This window comes from Daucus carota, chromosome 3, assembly GCF_001625215.2.
Source record: "Daucus carota subsp. sativus chromosome 3, DH1 v3.0, whole genome shotgun sequence".
NCBI classification, from domain to species: domain Eukaryota; kingdom Viridiplantae; phylum Streptophyta; class Magnoliopsida; order Apiales; family Apiaceae; genus Daucus; species Daucus carota.
This window is the reverse complement of record NC_030383.2, coordinates 8,793,134-8,808,538: the sequence shown is the minus strand read 5'-3', so window position 1 is coordinate 8,808,538 and position 15,405 is coordinate 8,793,134. Positions and strand designations below refer to the sequence as shown.

The 15,405-nt window shown below is 33.7% G+C and overlaps 2 protein-coding genes across 2 annotated transcripts; one reads left to right on the top strand and one right to left on the bottom strand.

Moving 5' to 3' along the window:
* Positions 1–1,736: 1,736 nt before the first annotated feature.
* On the bottom strand, positions 1,737–10,374 carry LOC108210972 (uncharacterized). The gene is made up of 8 exons (XM_017382437.2): positions 10,069–10,374; positions 6,663–6,827; positions 6,484–6,575; positions 6,328–6,370; positions 6,104–6,160; positions 5,592–5,646; positions 4,017–4,129; positions 1,737–2,082 (listed from the first exon to the last, which is right to left on the bottom strand). The coding sequence occupies exons 2-8, from the start codon at positions 6,795–6,797 to the stop codon at positions 1,957–1,959; spliced, it is 621 nt and encodes a 206-aa protein (XP_017237926.1). The 5' UTR covers positions 6,798–6,827; positions 10,069–10,374; the 3' UTR covers positions 1,737–1,956.
* Positions 10,375–12,544: 2,170 nt separating this feature from the next.
* On the top strand, positions 12,545–14,982 carry LOC108214079 (uncharacterized protein At5g64816). Its single transcript, XM_017385869.2, has 2 exons — positions 12,545–12,671; positions 14,345–14,982. The coding sequence occupies exon 2, from the start codon at positions 14,406–14,408 to the stop codon at positions 14,790–14,792; it is 387 nt and encodes a 128-aa protein (XP_017241358.1). The 5' UTR covers positions 12,545–12,671; positions 14,345–14,405; the 3' UTR covers positions 14,793–14,982.
* The last annotated feature ends 423 nt before the right edge of the window (positions 14,983–15,405 follow it).

Below are 15,405 nucleotides of genomic sequence, written 5' to 3'. Positions count from 1 at the left end.
TGTTAAAGAATCAAATAATTATATAAAAAAATTGAAGGGTGTGATAATTTATTTTATTATTTGAATTATATCTTTTTTGTTATATTGAGCATAACTCTAAAATCGCCGATTTGATTGATTAATTTCCCTATAATAAATCTGTCGATTCGATTTTCAAACTGATTTTGTCATAACAAATTTTTATAAAATTACTATAATATGTTCAATAAATTAAGTTTTTATTTTTAATATTTATAGAAATTTGTCATAAAATGTGTTTGGAGCCATAATTTGACCCGAAGCTAACTTTGACTTGAAGTATTCGCATTCAAAAGTTCACTTGTTTGATTTGCGTACAAGCTGGCATTACCTCTGAGTTTGCAGCACAGTACCCTGCCAGATTGCCAGTATGCCTCCACATAAATTCAGAAGTCAAATAGTAGAGTATATTTTAATCTTCAGTAGCTCGCCTAATTCTTTTACTTTTGGGAAAAGCTTGCGGTCCAGTCGGTCCAAAGCTGATGAATCTGGTTTGAGAAAATCCCGAGAATCACAATTTTTTTTCATCTTCACAACTATTGTTGTTAATTTTATAGTACCAAAATACATTTAATTCTCTCAAATTTTGGGTTGTCACTCTAAACACGACAATGGCAAAGATGGAATAAACCACGATCCTCCTAAATTATTGTGGTGAATGACAAGTGCAAGTGCATGGGGTCCCAAATTTGTTGAAAAATTGAAAGAGAACAGCATCATGTTGAAGTAGACAGTATGTACATATATGCTGTAATGACCACCCACCATGCATGTGGTAAGTGAGGGCCGTGTATATCTGGATACGAACCCTACCAGAACAGATGGAATGGAAGTATATCCGTGGAAGCACACGGTGTTTGAAAGTACAGTCTTATCCTAAACTAGCTCATCGTATGTATACCTTATCTTCAACTCGGTGACCAAACGGGAACTGTAGTTGTGGGGACTCACTCACAGCCTGCACGCTCACATGTCCTTGGACTGTTTTCTTTCAGAACTACTGTGCATAAAAAAATGAACTTTTCATTCACAATATTTTTAAAATTATTATAGTTACACATTCATATATTATTATACATATTTAATATTCATTTTTCATTTTTTGTGATTAAAACCGAGTAAACTTTCATTTTTTTTTCAAAAATACAGGCTTTATCACTCCTGTTCATCCACCAACTTTGCTCTCATCTTTGCATGTCCGACGGTTAGATAATAAGCTTTCTTGAATGAAAGAATTATCACGGTGAATTGCCGATGCTCGTTGAGATTTATTCTCATTTTCAAAAAAAAAAAAAAGAGATGGTGGATGTTAAAGTAATATAGTATAGCTTGAAGCTCTATTTTGATGAAGGTACCGTGTGAAATTGCTGCTACACAGCAATAACAATAAACAGCTTTATCACTCATAAGTAGGTATTGTTTAATAAATCTAAAACCGTTTTTTCCTAAAAGCAGTTTTTTAACTCAAAAACTGTTTTTAGAAAGGAAAAAAAAGAAAAAAAAAGCAGTTCTCCCATGCATTTACAAAAAGCTATCTAAGAGCTCGTACAGAGGGCTCTTGCACATGCTCTTATACCACTATATATTTTACGATAACATCCGTAAAAATGCAGTACAGGAATCATCTCCTGTACCCTTGAACAAATAAGAAATGTTACTGCCGTTATATTCCTATATTAGGTGGATTTGTTCATAGCCAAAACTGAATAAGATCGGCCTTACTGCATACTGATTCAGATAAATTAGGAAACCAAAAAGTTACGCAGAAAATTTGGCATCGCATCAACAGAAGTTCCAGCATTATGCATCTATAGTTTGAAAGGTCTTAATGCTCATCATCTAAAAAAAAATTGACCACCGCGAACGCGAATGAACGCTTAAATTGTAAATGGAGGCCAACTGAAATCACACCTTAATACAGACCCCCTCTACAACTTCTTAGTCCTGGTTCATGTACTTTGGGCGAAATGGGGAATCGGGTGGGGCAATTAAACCTAACCTCTGCATAATTTTCATCCTTCGAGCACTGCGTTGTTCTTGTAAATTCTCTTCTGTAGTTGGCTCCTGCACAGCATAACATTTAAAAATTATATGCACAGTAATACATAAGGTAGAGGCCACTAGCTTGGCAAGGCTGCTTTAAGGAATTTTACTACATCATATTAAATATATACCTATTTACCTACACATGCTAAAAGGAACATGTAGCAAATAGGAGGCAACCAGACAAATAGAAGGTTAATGTGGGCAGTTGCAGATGTGTGCATACTTCTGTTTTCTTCAATTATTCTCTGGAAGTTATGAAACCCAGACCCTATTTCACTAAGGTGAGAACTCATACTCTACTACTGTATATAAGTTGGCTTTTATTCCACCAAGTGGTGAGTGGTAACCAACTTACTAACCCATCTTGTACTTGCTTTTCTGTATCTTTTAATGTCTTAAAATAAATTCATTACAAGGAATTTATAATGACATGACTACATGACCAGTTTGGCAGGATTTTCCAAGTTGACTTAATTAATTTATCATGCAATATGGACAACACAGCAACATGTTTCACTTTTAAACCCTCAAGATTGAAACTACACTTACAAGTATGGTTGAAAGCAGGTTACAGCCACTCTTTTGTTGTAGAATATAACCTAGGTATTTTAAATAAAAAAAAAAAAAACCTTTAGGCTTTAGTTCAGGAGTGTTTAGACTAGAAACCAGAAATTTAAACTGGAGTTGCATTTGTTTGGTCAAACAGAATAGGGGTGTAAATAGACTGAAATTGGCAGCTTATTGACATTTATACATCATACTCATTTACTTTGCAAAACTAAATCAAGCTGCGGTCCTTTCAATCCACAAATAAATGGTCATTCATTTCTCTTAATTTTATCCTCCACACATATTATCATCTACTTCGCTCCCCTCTTAAAAAAAAATTTACTTGCACTCATCATTAGGGGTGAGCAAAACCGAACCGGAACCGAAAAACCGGACCGAACCGTGTAAATTCGGTTCGGTTCAGTCCTAATTTTCTGAAAGTTCGGTCCATTCGGTCAGGACCGAATTGACCGAAATAAAGTTCGGTCCGGTCCGGTCCGTAAAAAAATATTTCGGTCCGGACCGAATAGACCGAATTGTCCAAAATATATATAATTTTAATTTATATTTATATTATATATGTATCTTATATGTTATAATTATAATATCTAGTTTGTAAATTTAATTATATGTATCTTTAATGAATTGGGGGTGATTAATTAATATGAAAATTTTCAAATAAATCATGAATTTTAGTTAAAAAATATAATATTTTTTTATTTTTAAAATAATTTCGGTTCCTTCGGTCCGGACCGGACCGAACCGAATTATTTCGGTTAATTCGGTTCAGTCCGGTTCGGTCCATTATAAAACTTCGGTCCGGTTCGGTCCGAAAAAAATCTAAACTTCGGTTCTCGGTCTATTCGGTTCGGTCCGGTTTTGGACCGAACCGACCGAATGCTCACCCCTACTCATCATCTTGTAAATCCCTCCCCATCATTCTCTTCCACCTCCAACTTCTCCGTACATTTATTTAGTTCTATATTGCCAATTCTTTCCAACGAACAAAATGCAAAAATAGTTTTGAGGATTATGACAACCTTAACATTGAACTTAAGCTAAACTTCTATATAGTACCAATATCGGAAGCTCTCAAAGTGCATAACTGTTTAGTGCATATATGTGCTTGCCGTACAATACAAATTTCACTATCCAAGGATGCTCAGAACAGAAGAGGGACCAAATTCCTATAAATTTTGTTTTTAAATTCCAAATGTGAGTGATAAAATTGCTTCTTGTAGTAGTCTGCCACACACTAAAATCTTATAGGGAGATAGACATCACTGATCTCAAATGATCTAGAAAAGGTATTTGAGACTAGGGAAATCTACAACTTCAGCAAAATATAAGTATGCAAAAGCAGCACTAGTATTGCTATTATGTTGAGCTTAGGGGTAACTTACAGATTTTGACCCATTTGGCTCAAGGTTATTCAGCGTCCCTTGCTTTCTTTTTCTGCTTCCGCCTTCTTCAGCTTGTACCATGCCATTCTTATCCTTTTTTGGTGTCTTTCTTTCTGCATGCACAAATATATGCATGAATAAGGTTATATAACACTCTGATAGTCCCAGATTCTACAATCTAGTTCTACACATGTATACACAACAGTGCTTAAATGTTGCAAGGACCTAAAAGTTCCCCTGTTTTTATAGGACTAGTAAGTGATATGTGCTTGACATTCTTTATGTTGTAAGAATATAGTTACAATGCAGAGAAGAGCAGAAGGCTCAGGACAGCTGGATCAAAGTATTTTATGCTGTGAGCTTTTATAAAAGTAACAGAACACGTCCATATGTGTATTTGTATAGTAGAGCAGGGCGGATTCATGTAGGGTACAGTGTACTGTATGTTTAACACATCATAATGTTTAACTCCCCTTGAGATGCTCAAACATCTGGTATTCCCAACTTGCAAACAATGAGGTAGATCAATGATTAGCCAAGTTCCATACCGACTATAAGGTGATACTAAAAAAACTAATCATACTATCAGTAATCGTCATGATAAATTTTTTATCAACAGCGAGATGTTTGGTCCCGGACTTCTGTCCACTACACCAGATCATTCGCATATCTATATACGGCAGCTTTACAGTCAATAGATGACAGTATATGATTTATGTGCATGTTCTAGTCCGGTCGTTCAGGTAGCAGTGCTCTAATCTACAGCATCCTAAACACAAATAGAGTCATTAAAGTTATGGGTCTATATCTTAATTCGAACCTAGACCGGGTAACGACAGCCTAATTTTCTGCATGTCAAGTAACAAGATACCCTTTACAAAATGCATTAATGCATCCATGCATCATCTAAGCAGTCAGCAGACTCTTCCCCTAAAGATTTCGACACTGAATTGATCCTGTATTTACCTGATAGCACCTTTTAGACTGCTTCCAGGTGTGATTGATAAGAATCATGTCTGTATTAGCTAACCAGGAGGACCATATATGGAATGGCTTACCAAGTATAGCACATATGACCACTGATCTCTGATATTATATCTTTGTGACCTAGTTTACATGCGCCTAGGCAAATTTAGTGATTGGCTTTCAGAAAGAATGCATATGGTGGAGATTACATGAATTTTAGCACATCAATCCGACCAAAAGACGAGGGTCATGGGCAAGATCAAGTACTAGCTTGAATGACGTACTCTTAACTCAACATAACTTAATATTTTGACATGCCTGCCTCTGTTAGAAAAGGTTGGGGGGTAGTTTTGTCATTACACCATCACTTCCAACAGCATTTCACATTAAAAAACTAAAATTATTACATTTTTAAAAAATGACAAACAAATTCTTTTGCTACAATATACTTGATAAATTTTCCAGGTTACTGTTGATATTCCTATCATCCTAAACGTTTTAATACACAAATCACGGGAAATTAGTTAAAGATTGTTGGAACATAATCAAATATAGTCCATGTTCCCTACAAAGTTACAGTGAAAATATAATCACATGATTTTAGCTTACCTTTGGGTTCTGCTCTTTCTCCCTTTGATCGACCGTATTTAACGCGTGCAAGATCCTACACTCAAATCCAATCAAAAGCAATTTTAATGAAATTACAACAAAACTAGTAACTGAGAGCAAGTCTAAATCAGTGCACATCTAATATTGGTGATGAAGCTAGTACAGAACTCGACTCCAAAATGATTGATCCAATGCACAGCTTAAATTAAATGCAAAATAGCACAAATAAGCAATCGGTTTTAAATAAAACCAAAAACAGCTGCAGTTATCCTTGCCACATCAACTAATAAAAAGAAGAAAAAAAGGAGAGGGGAAACTTTAACTTGTATAAAAAAATAGCTATGGCTATTTTAAGATTAGCATAAGAGTTGAAATACAACTTTAGCGCAAAAACTACTTCTCGGTGCCGCAATATTTGAACAGCTGTAGCTATCATAGCACCAAAATCAGACATGTTCTAAGGTATCATTTCGGAAAAATAAAAATGAGGGCAACAACTGAAGATAGACTACCTTCTTTAAGGTTTTCATCATTATTTCGTCGTACTTCCCATTGTTCTCCAGTAGTATCTGTGGATTAAAAAAACCTTTTTACGGTGATGCCATCTCTTTTGCTAAATGAATGAAGTTATCACTTATCCAATCGAAATTGAATTTGTCTAACTTAAACAGTTCTATTTCCCTAAACTTGGAATCAAAATCTCAGAACTGAAAAGAAAGAGTGTGGTGGATCTTACACAGGCAAACTCTGAGCGAGATACAACGGGATCTACATACAAGCTGAATAAATTTGATATTAGTTAACTAGGTACAGGAGCGTGATGATAAACAGAAGCACACATGCCTACAAAAGAAAAAAAAAAAAGAAAAAAAGAAAAAGCATGTATACTGACTATCTATAGCTGCCATATAATCGCACAAGTACATCACTGTCTGCTTTCTTGATGGGATTAAAATTGCAACTCATGCTATCTTCATTGAAAACCTACCAAACATGAGAGTGCTGTCAGCATTTACATATAAGAGAAACATAATATCAATATGCTGATATCTGCTCCAGGCCTTCACAAACCTGTGCAGGCCACCACGAGGTTTTGTTTATCTTAACCCATATTACATCCCCGAGAGTTAGATCAATGGATAGGTGGTTGTCAGCATCTTCTTTTGTGCTTTTCTTTTCGATATTTTCTTTGCATATACTTCCCATTACTCAATATTGCAGGGTCGATTACCTAATCTGTTTATCAAAAATGGAGAAGACATTATCCAATCTTAGCTCAAAGCTTTAAAGTGTTACTATTTAAAAATCATTAGAAACTTCTTAGCATCTCGTCACTTGGAAATCCGTGTATGTATCAAACAATTGGTAGCATCAAAAAATCAAAACAAAAAATATAACACAACAGATGGAATATTAATACACGGGTTACTTTAAATCTCATTAAAGGTTTTTTCCAGTAGAAAGTATAAAGTGTGATTTGTTACGTTTTCGGTCCTTCTGGTACAAAGTTCAATAATGCTTCCATAGCACGAGAACTTATACTAAAATGATCTCACATTCATTCATTCATGATGTAACAGCATTTCTGAATGTGTGATTATATTTCATCTGCATATGTTCGAAATGCCTCAAACATCATCACTCTTCGCAAAGTGCATGACAAGAATTGTCAAATCTCCAATTAACTTCACAATATAGGCTGGCATACTGTACCAAAAACCCAAAAAGAATCACAACCCATAGCATATTGGTTAAGTGTTATAATTTTAAAAAAAACTATTTAAATGCTTGATAATATCTCTAATGCTATAAGTAATAAGTTTGAGAGTAGCAAAAGCCATAGTCAAAATCTCATGGAATTTAAGAGTTCCTTATACTCATTAAGCTATTTCTGACACTAAAACGAATATTTCTCTTTAGATAGCCTTACTACTAGCTTGTGTTTGATTTGATAGATTAAATTTGAGGCAATTATTCTCAATCCCATACTTGATCCTTCCAAATTTCAAAGCCATAATATATTATATAGTCTGCTAACAAGGAATATAATAGAAAATTCAAAAAAAATCTAAGATGAATATACTTAACCACAAACTTTTAACTTAGAAGAGAAATAATTTACCATATCAGATCGAAGACATATAGAAATATCTGTAGTTCAATTAAAACAATTATTTGATAAGTATGCATATAAACACCTAACTAAATTCTACTCAAGATAATTATAGTCGACGATAACATTACTGTTCACAACGCTATTATAGAACCGTACATGAGATTGTCATCTCATACGGCTCCTCAAAGGTCAAAAATAAATCCAAGACCCATTTGCTATTATTTATCTTGAATTTATTATCTTGATATGTTTGTAGGATAGAATCCAAATCTATTACAAGGTCCCCAATTAGACAATGGAATTCTGTCTGCTATATATTATTTTTTATTATAAAGTGCTTCTGAATTGATCTTATCTTTGAGATCCTAAAGTTAGAATTAGGTGTATGTAAAACTAAACAACACTTGCTACTTTACCGCATGAGGGCGGCAGAGATATCAACAATAAACAGTCGATGTTTGTTTAGCTAGGCAAATAAATTTTGCTAGATAAACAAATAAGGCTGTGTTCACTTGGATGGAATGGAATGAGGGGAGAATGGAATGAAAAATTATATAGAAATTTTATGGAGAAAGAAGAAAGTATGAGTTAATTGTGACTAAATATGAATGAGTTCAAATTTTTTGAGATAAAGATTGTAAAGAAATATAATGTAGAGATGGAATGAGCATTCCTTCCGAAACATGTGGGATAGAATTCTAGTTAAAATAGTGGGAATGGAATGATTGAAGGAATGAAAATTGTATACATTATCTTTGATCAACATCATTCTTGAGTACAAAATTCATTCCATTCTCCCTCCATTCCATTCACTCCAAGTGAACACAACCTAAAATCTCATCATTAAATTCTAAGACCAGATTTTGGTACCCAATCTCGTATCTAAGGTATTGCTTAGTACAGAGTCAAGACTGCTGAAAGTATGTATGAACTTGCACCTAATTTGAGAAACAAAATATAGTGACGAGTAAATTTTTTAATAAGAGTAAGGTTAAAATTGTCATTAAATTATATAATTCCCGGAGAGGGAAAATATATATTTACTACAAACATTTGTATACAAGAAGAGTATAATGGATCAGCATTGAACGTCCCCAGTAAATAGACATACCCCCATAGCAAAAACATATTTGGTCCAAGCATTTGCTAACATAATCTAACCAGAAAGGGAGCCATGTTTTTATTTAGTGTTCCGGCTGTTATTTTTAGGTCCACTAGTAAGCGACTAGTCAATAACAATCAGAGTTGAATCACTGCATCAGCCACCAAGCATTCCATTCACAATCTTAATTATAAGTTTTCTCCCTTGTTCACATCTACTAACATAAGTGTTCCGGATCAGAAAATAACAATTCAACTACGGTGACATATTTTTGCAGAGTTACAAATATATCAAGTCTCAAAACTGTGTTCGATTTTAACTCTTGTATTCAACGAGTTGAGTTCAAGCCTAACAAGCTTCCGACATCGAGTTGAACGCCGAGCTAGGAGCGGCTAGGAGCTAGTAGAAATTCTAACATTAATCTTTAAACACAATAGAAAGCCAAGCCCAACCAATTACATTACATGGAAAATACTCGAGCCAAAAGAACTGAGCTTGTCCAAAATTAGATCAACTCATTTCTTTTCTGGAATCCAACTACTTGATTAAGCTCCACATTAAATTCCAGTCAAACCCATATCATCAAATCGAGTTCAAGCCGACTCAAAAATAGAATCATACCCCTGCTATTAAGTAAGAGGGCATACATTGTAAGCTCTCCTCCTAGAATCTTATGTTGTGTTTGGTTGGGGTGAATGAAAATGGAGGGAATGGAATGAGATTTGAACTATAATTTAATTGAATGTATAATAATTTCATTCCTTCAACCATTCCATTCCTATCACCCTTAACTAGAGCTCAAACCCTACATTTTGTAAAGGAATGCTCCATTCCTTATCATTGCCTATTTTCTACCCAAATCTTATCATACAAAATTTGCACTCACTCATTTTTTTCAAAATCCTCCCACCTCCGCTCTATTATTTTCTTTTATTTATACTCATTCCATTTCATTCAACCCAACCAAACACAACATTAGGGTTTTGGGAAGAGTTTATTAACTTCACAACATCTTATCTTCATCTCTTACAACCTTTTTTACCTCTTCACATTTTCATACTACACTTCACTCTAAGCTCTTTAATTCTTGCCATGTCCTTCACATTATCTAGTTCATCTCTACCCAACTTAATACTATAAAAAAAAATTAAAAAATCTGCCCATGACGTACACAGCATTTAATTACATGAAAAGATAGATTTAATTAAGTCTATGCTAAGGATTAACAAAGTAGAAAAGCTCAGAAATTGTATACTTACAATCTGTGCTCTAGATGCTCGAAGGATTGATACAGCTTTTATGTGTGTACATGAAACTGAATCTTTTGGTCTCCTGCAGCGACAGAGCTATTGGATAGTGAAGCTCTGTGGCTCGAAAGACGATGTAAAGTTTGAGACCCAATTTCGAGATTTCTCAGTTGCACACACCTCACTCTCGAGAATTCGCAATTGTAATTGAAATTCGTTGCACCTTGCAGTAAGCAGCAGTAATATTTAAATACGATTATTTATTTGAAATCTAATGGGAAGACAAATAAAGAAATTTTTGCAGGACCCGTTTGGCCCAGCTTGTTTCTCCTAACTTATGCAGCACGATTTATTATTCGGAATGTCTAACCTGTGCCCTCGGGGCACAGGATAAGTCATAACAGCTATCATTAATTATCCTTTCATTTTGTATGAGTATCAGTGTATGTGCATGAAATTAATCAAAATTTTAAATACTAATTATATATTTATTTTTGATTTATTCTTCAAAATATATATTTATAACAAAATATTATTTTCTTTTAAAAAAAGTCAGAGAATATAGAATAAATTTTTTATCAAATTTTATATAAAAATTTTAATTAATTTCATTCTACAAATAATAACGAGGCCCCCCTGCAACCTGCATGCACACTAGTTTTCTAATTAAAATCAGCTTTCTAACTAAAACTAGCCAATTTAATATTTAATAATAAATCTATGAGTTTTTTATTATTTAATATTATTAAAAAATATATATAATAATAATATAATATAAGAGTAAATAAAATATCAAATTTGCTTAACAAATGTGAACATTTGAATTCCTGATTAGTAATTAATACTTTGTGTGTGATAATGTGCATTATCTACAGAAAACTAAGCACATTAAATGTTCTTAACCTGTGCCAGAGGGCAAAGGTTAGACAAGCCCTTTATTATTTAACGTCTGTTTGTCTGAGTTTAATGATCCGGTTTCAAATCATCTATAATTTTAAATTAAAAAATGTTTGTTTATGTAATAAGTCAGAAGTCGGTTTAAAATCAAAAATAAGCTGGAAACTTACTTTTTCCGGTGACTGATTTTTTTTTTGTAAAAAATACTCCCAAGTCATAACTTACTCATAAATCACTTTTATTGTTATAATTATTATTATTATATTTTTAATAACTCATAAATTATTAATAAGTCAAAATTACCCGAACAGACATTTTAAGCTCTCAACTTGTCAGATAAGTCACGTTAAATCATAAACCATAAACTCAGCCAGACAAACTCACACATCCTATATGCCTTCACCCATTCCGGATCTATCCCCGTATGTCATCAACTATTCCGCGTCCATTATCGATCCCACTCAATTCATGTTGGGCTCACTAAAGTTTTAGTAAAATTCCGGACAGACTCAGATGGACTCGAGACAAAACTCAAAAATCAATACCTTACCCCACCCTGCTCACTAGACCCCACCTTTGCGAAGACTCAACTCGAGTTCCATTCTCGGGCTTACAAAATTACCCATTTTTCAAAAAAATTGGTTCGCATTTAAGTTTGTGCTAGAATACATCCTGTTTATATATAATGCAGAGCTTAAATTAGAACCGATATTAAAATTAATTACGTTCGTAAGTGGATTGGAGTTGGACTAGATGGGTATGACTAGGGCTGTACACGGGTTGGTGAAACCGACCAACCTAACCCAAACCGACCAATTTTGACCCGATCCGATCCGAATTTTTTTTGACCCGATACGTAATTGGGTTAAAAAAGTATTAACCCGATTTAATTGGGTTGGACACGGGTTTCAATTTTTGTAAACCGATCCAACCCAACCCGATTGAAATGTACAAGAACATGTAAAATTTATACAACACATCACATATTAATCTAGTCTACTTGATTTATTGTATTTGTGCGCTTCTTAGATTCAAGATAACAATGTTTGTTTGCTACTTAAATGTAAATGAGATTAAATGTATGAATGAGAATATGAGATTAAATTTATTACTATGCTCGGTTAAGAGCACACAAACATGAATACTATGTTCATTGATTTGGCACTTACATGTATTTGTGATCTTAAATCTATTTATTTAAATAGCAGACAAATATAAATGTTCGTGTTACAAATTTATACGATCCAACCAAACCAAACCAAACCGATCCAAACTGAAGTACTACAAATTGGTTTGGATTACAAATTTATATGATTCAGGTTAAGTTGAAATTTTGAAAACCCTAATTAATTGGGTTGGGTTGACAAATTTCATTAACCCACCCAACCCCTAGGTATGACTAGATGATCCATCCGCGAGGTGGGAAATCGTAACTACACTAGTCCTATGATAGTTAAACTCCATAATATAAATTTAAAATGATTATTAATATATTTTTATCAATACACTAAAAATACAAAAAAATTGAAATTTAAAAAAGGCTCAAAATGTTCGGAAAAGAAAATGTAAATAAACAGGGAATTAATAAAATTGAGTAATTAATAAATTATCATACTACTCCAGCAATACACGCCAAGCTGTTCTCACTTCTCAGTCGGATAGCTTCACTCTTAAAAGTTAAACCCCTTCAGCCATTTCTATTTCTCCGCCTCTGACTTGTAAGTATATCACATCTCGCTCTCTTTTTCTATATGCATTGAATTGAATTTTAGTTACACGGATTGTGCCTTTTTAAATCCCCAAAAGTTCTCTTGTTCCTGTAATTTAGCAGTTTCATATTACTCGGACCATCCATTGCAGCTTTTATGCGTGTATCAATTTACGTTTTTCTGCCCGGATAGTTGTGTTTGGTCTTTTTTATAACTACCCATTTGTGTATGCCCTCAATTTGATAGTGTTGTAATTTTGAATCTAGGGTTTATGTAATATTTTATTTTTAAAATCACCGGCAGGCGTTGTTCTTGGTGGTATTTTTCTTTATGCGGAAATGCCCTCAAAGATTAGTTCTTCACTGATTATTGCCTATGAATAGGCCGAAAGCGTGGTTACTGGATTTTAGTAATGGATCGTATAAATAGCGTATAAATTAGTGTTTAGTTTAAATGTTGACACTGTCTAGCTACTAGTTTGATATCAAAATTTAGGACAAAAGTCTAAAGTGAACAACATAATTTGGAAAAATATGGATTTGCTAAAGTAACAGTTTGGATGCATAGTACCCTTCTTGCCTGGATTGAGTATTTTCTGTTGGGAATTTGGATTTGGAGCAGGCTTAAGAGAGAGTTAGTGTGTTTTGTAAAAGGAATAACTTGGAAGTTTGTTAATTAATTTAAGAGTGTATTATTGAGTTTGTGGCTAAATTTAATCCTGTCTAGCACTTTGGTGGCCAAAATTTCAAATTTGTAATATGGTGATCATGTCTTGTTTTTATGCTTCAAAAAAAATGGTGAAGGGCTGATTTCTGAGTAAAAAATTACTCTTTTTTTTTCTTCAAAAAAGTGACCCTTAGCCACTTTTTTAAAGAATTACTATAATGCTAAAATGCTAAAATGGTTAAAGTTCGGCCATCACTTTGCAATTTACTCTTAATTTAAATGCGAAAGCAAGGATGTAAGAGGGAAGAAAGGAGACGGTCCAACATTTAAAATGATCGATGAGGTTTGTGAGAAAAAAAAAGAGTTGGAAGAAGGAATAGGCATTAATTCCTGAATGGCTGAATTGGTGGAATGAAGCTATATATTTAATTTTGTATTAATTAGCTTATATCCCGTGCAAATCACAAATTACTATTAAATATATTTTTTATTAATAATTTGTGTTTAGTTTTTTTGGTTTACTTTTCTGATTTATATCTGTTAGTTATTATTTAAAAACATCTTTAATTTATATATTTATTACAATAAAAGGTTATATTATAATATTTCTAATTTTACTGCTTTGTTACTTCCAAACCATTTCAAAATCATAGATATTATGACAAATATAAAAGTAGTTTTACTGAACATTTTCTATTTATTTGTATTTTTACAGGGACTATATCACTGTTTCTTATTCTTGTTTTTAGCAGTGTGAGATCCGGTACCTACTAGACGATCAACCACCTAAATTTCTTACGCTAATTATATAGTGATATGAAAAATGAAATTTATTAAGAATGTCTCTAGCCACTACATATTACAGATTTCAGATCATTAGCACCTGCTTTTTATTCCTTCCAACCAAGGGAAGCATTAGTTCTTGATTATAATTTGAATGATTATAATGTACCAGTTCTTCTGTTGTTTTCATTATTACTATTACCTGATTAAATAATTTTATACTCAAAATACAGGTTTGTACCTGAAGAAAGACAAGTTAGAAAGAAATTGGAGAGAGTAAATCTGCCCATTATAATGGTGGACTGGTGGTGGTCAGTATTGGGGGCGGCTGTTCCAGCAGTTGTGGGAGGTCAAGCATGGAGGATGAAGAACAGGCGTGCAGAGGAGCAGAGATTGAAAAGCGTAAGAGGGAGAGAGAAGAGCTCTGATGAGATATTTGTTTGTGAAAGGGTGTGCACATCTAAGAGAATGTTAAAAAAGGTTGGGGCATTTTCTAAAGAACCAACTCCTGATACTTGTGTTACTGTTTGTGGAGTTTCTGAACTCGATGCTTGTGCTGATGCGTGTGCTCGAACTGTTTGTGTTAATCAACACCAAGTTCCCAATTGGAATGATACTTGTCTCAAGAGATGCCAGAGTGAATGCCTTAGGCTCTCGAGTTCTGCATCTACGACGTCATAGATTTGATGAAATGACATTCTGGCTGAATTTATGCAGATCTGTGTTTGTACTTTTTTAGTAATATGAAATGGATTGATTGGGATGTCTGTTTTAATATAAGAGTCAGTTCGATCAGAAGATATTGTGTGTATGAATTCTTGCCTCTGTTATCATTAACTTTACCCATCAGTATCAATTTTCATTAGTTAAACTCCGGCACTTCTCTCATCATTTGTCAGCTATTTAATTTAATATTAGATTGTAGCTGGTTTTCAGATGAGTTCCCCTAGAAGTTGCATTTCGATTGTGGTAGCCTAAATTTGAGGCAGAGGATGGCCTGATGATCAAATATAGGTTCTTTTAGAGTTGACTACTGTCAGGCAAGGTGTGATACCATGAATGGGATGTCTTTTCTTGTATCTAATAATTTTGATTGTCGACGATGCCATTGCTAGGATGAATTGGCATTTTGACTCCCTTTAGGTTGATTTCTTGCATGATGATATTGGCTATGATGAAGAATCAGATATGATAATGAAAGCTAGTGTTCTGCTGTAAATGGAGGCGCCAGAAGCAGAAATCAGTGATCAGTGTCGTGAGTACCTCGTAGATATGCTTGCCATTCAATTGTTCT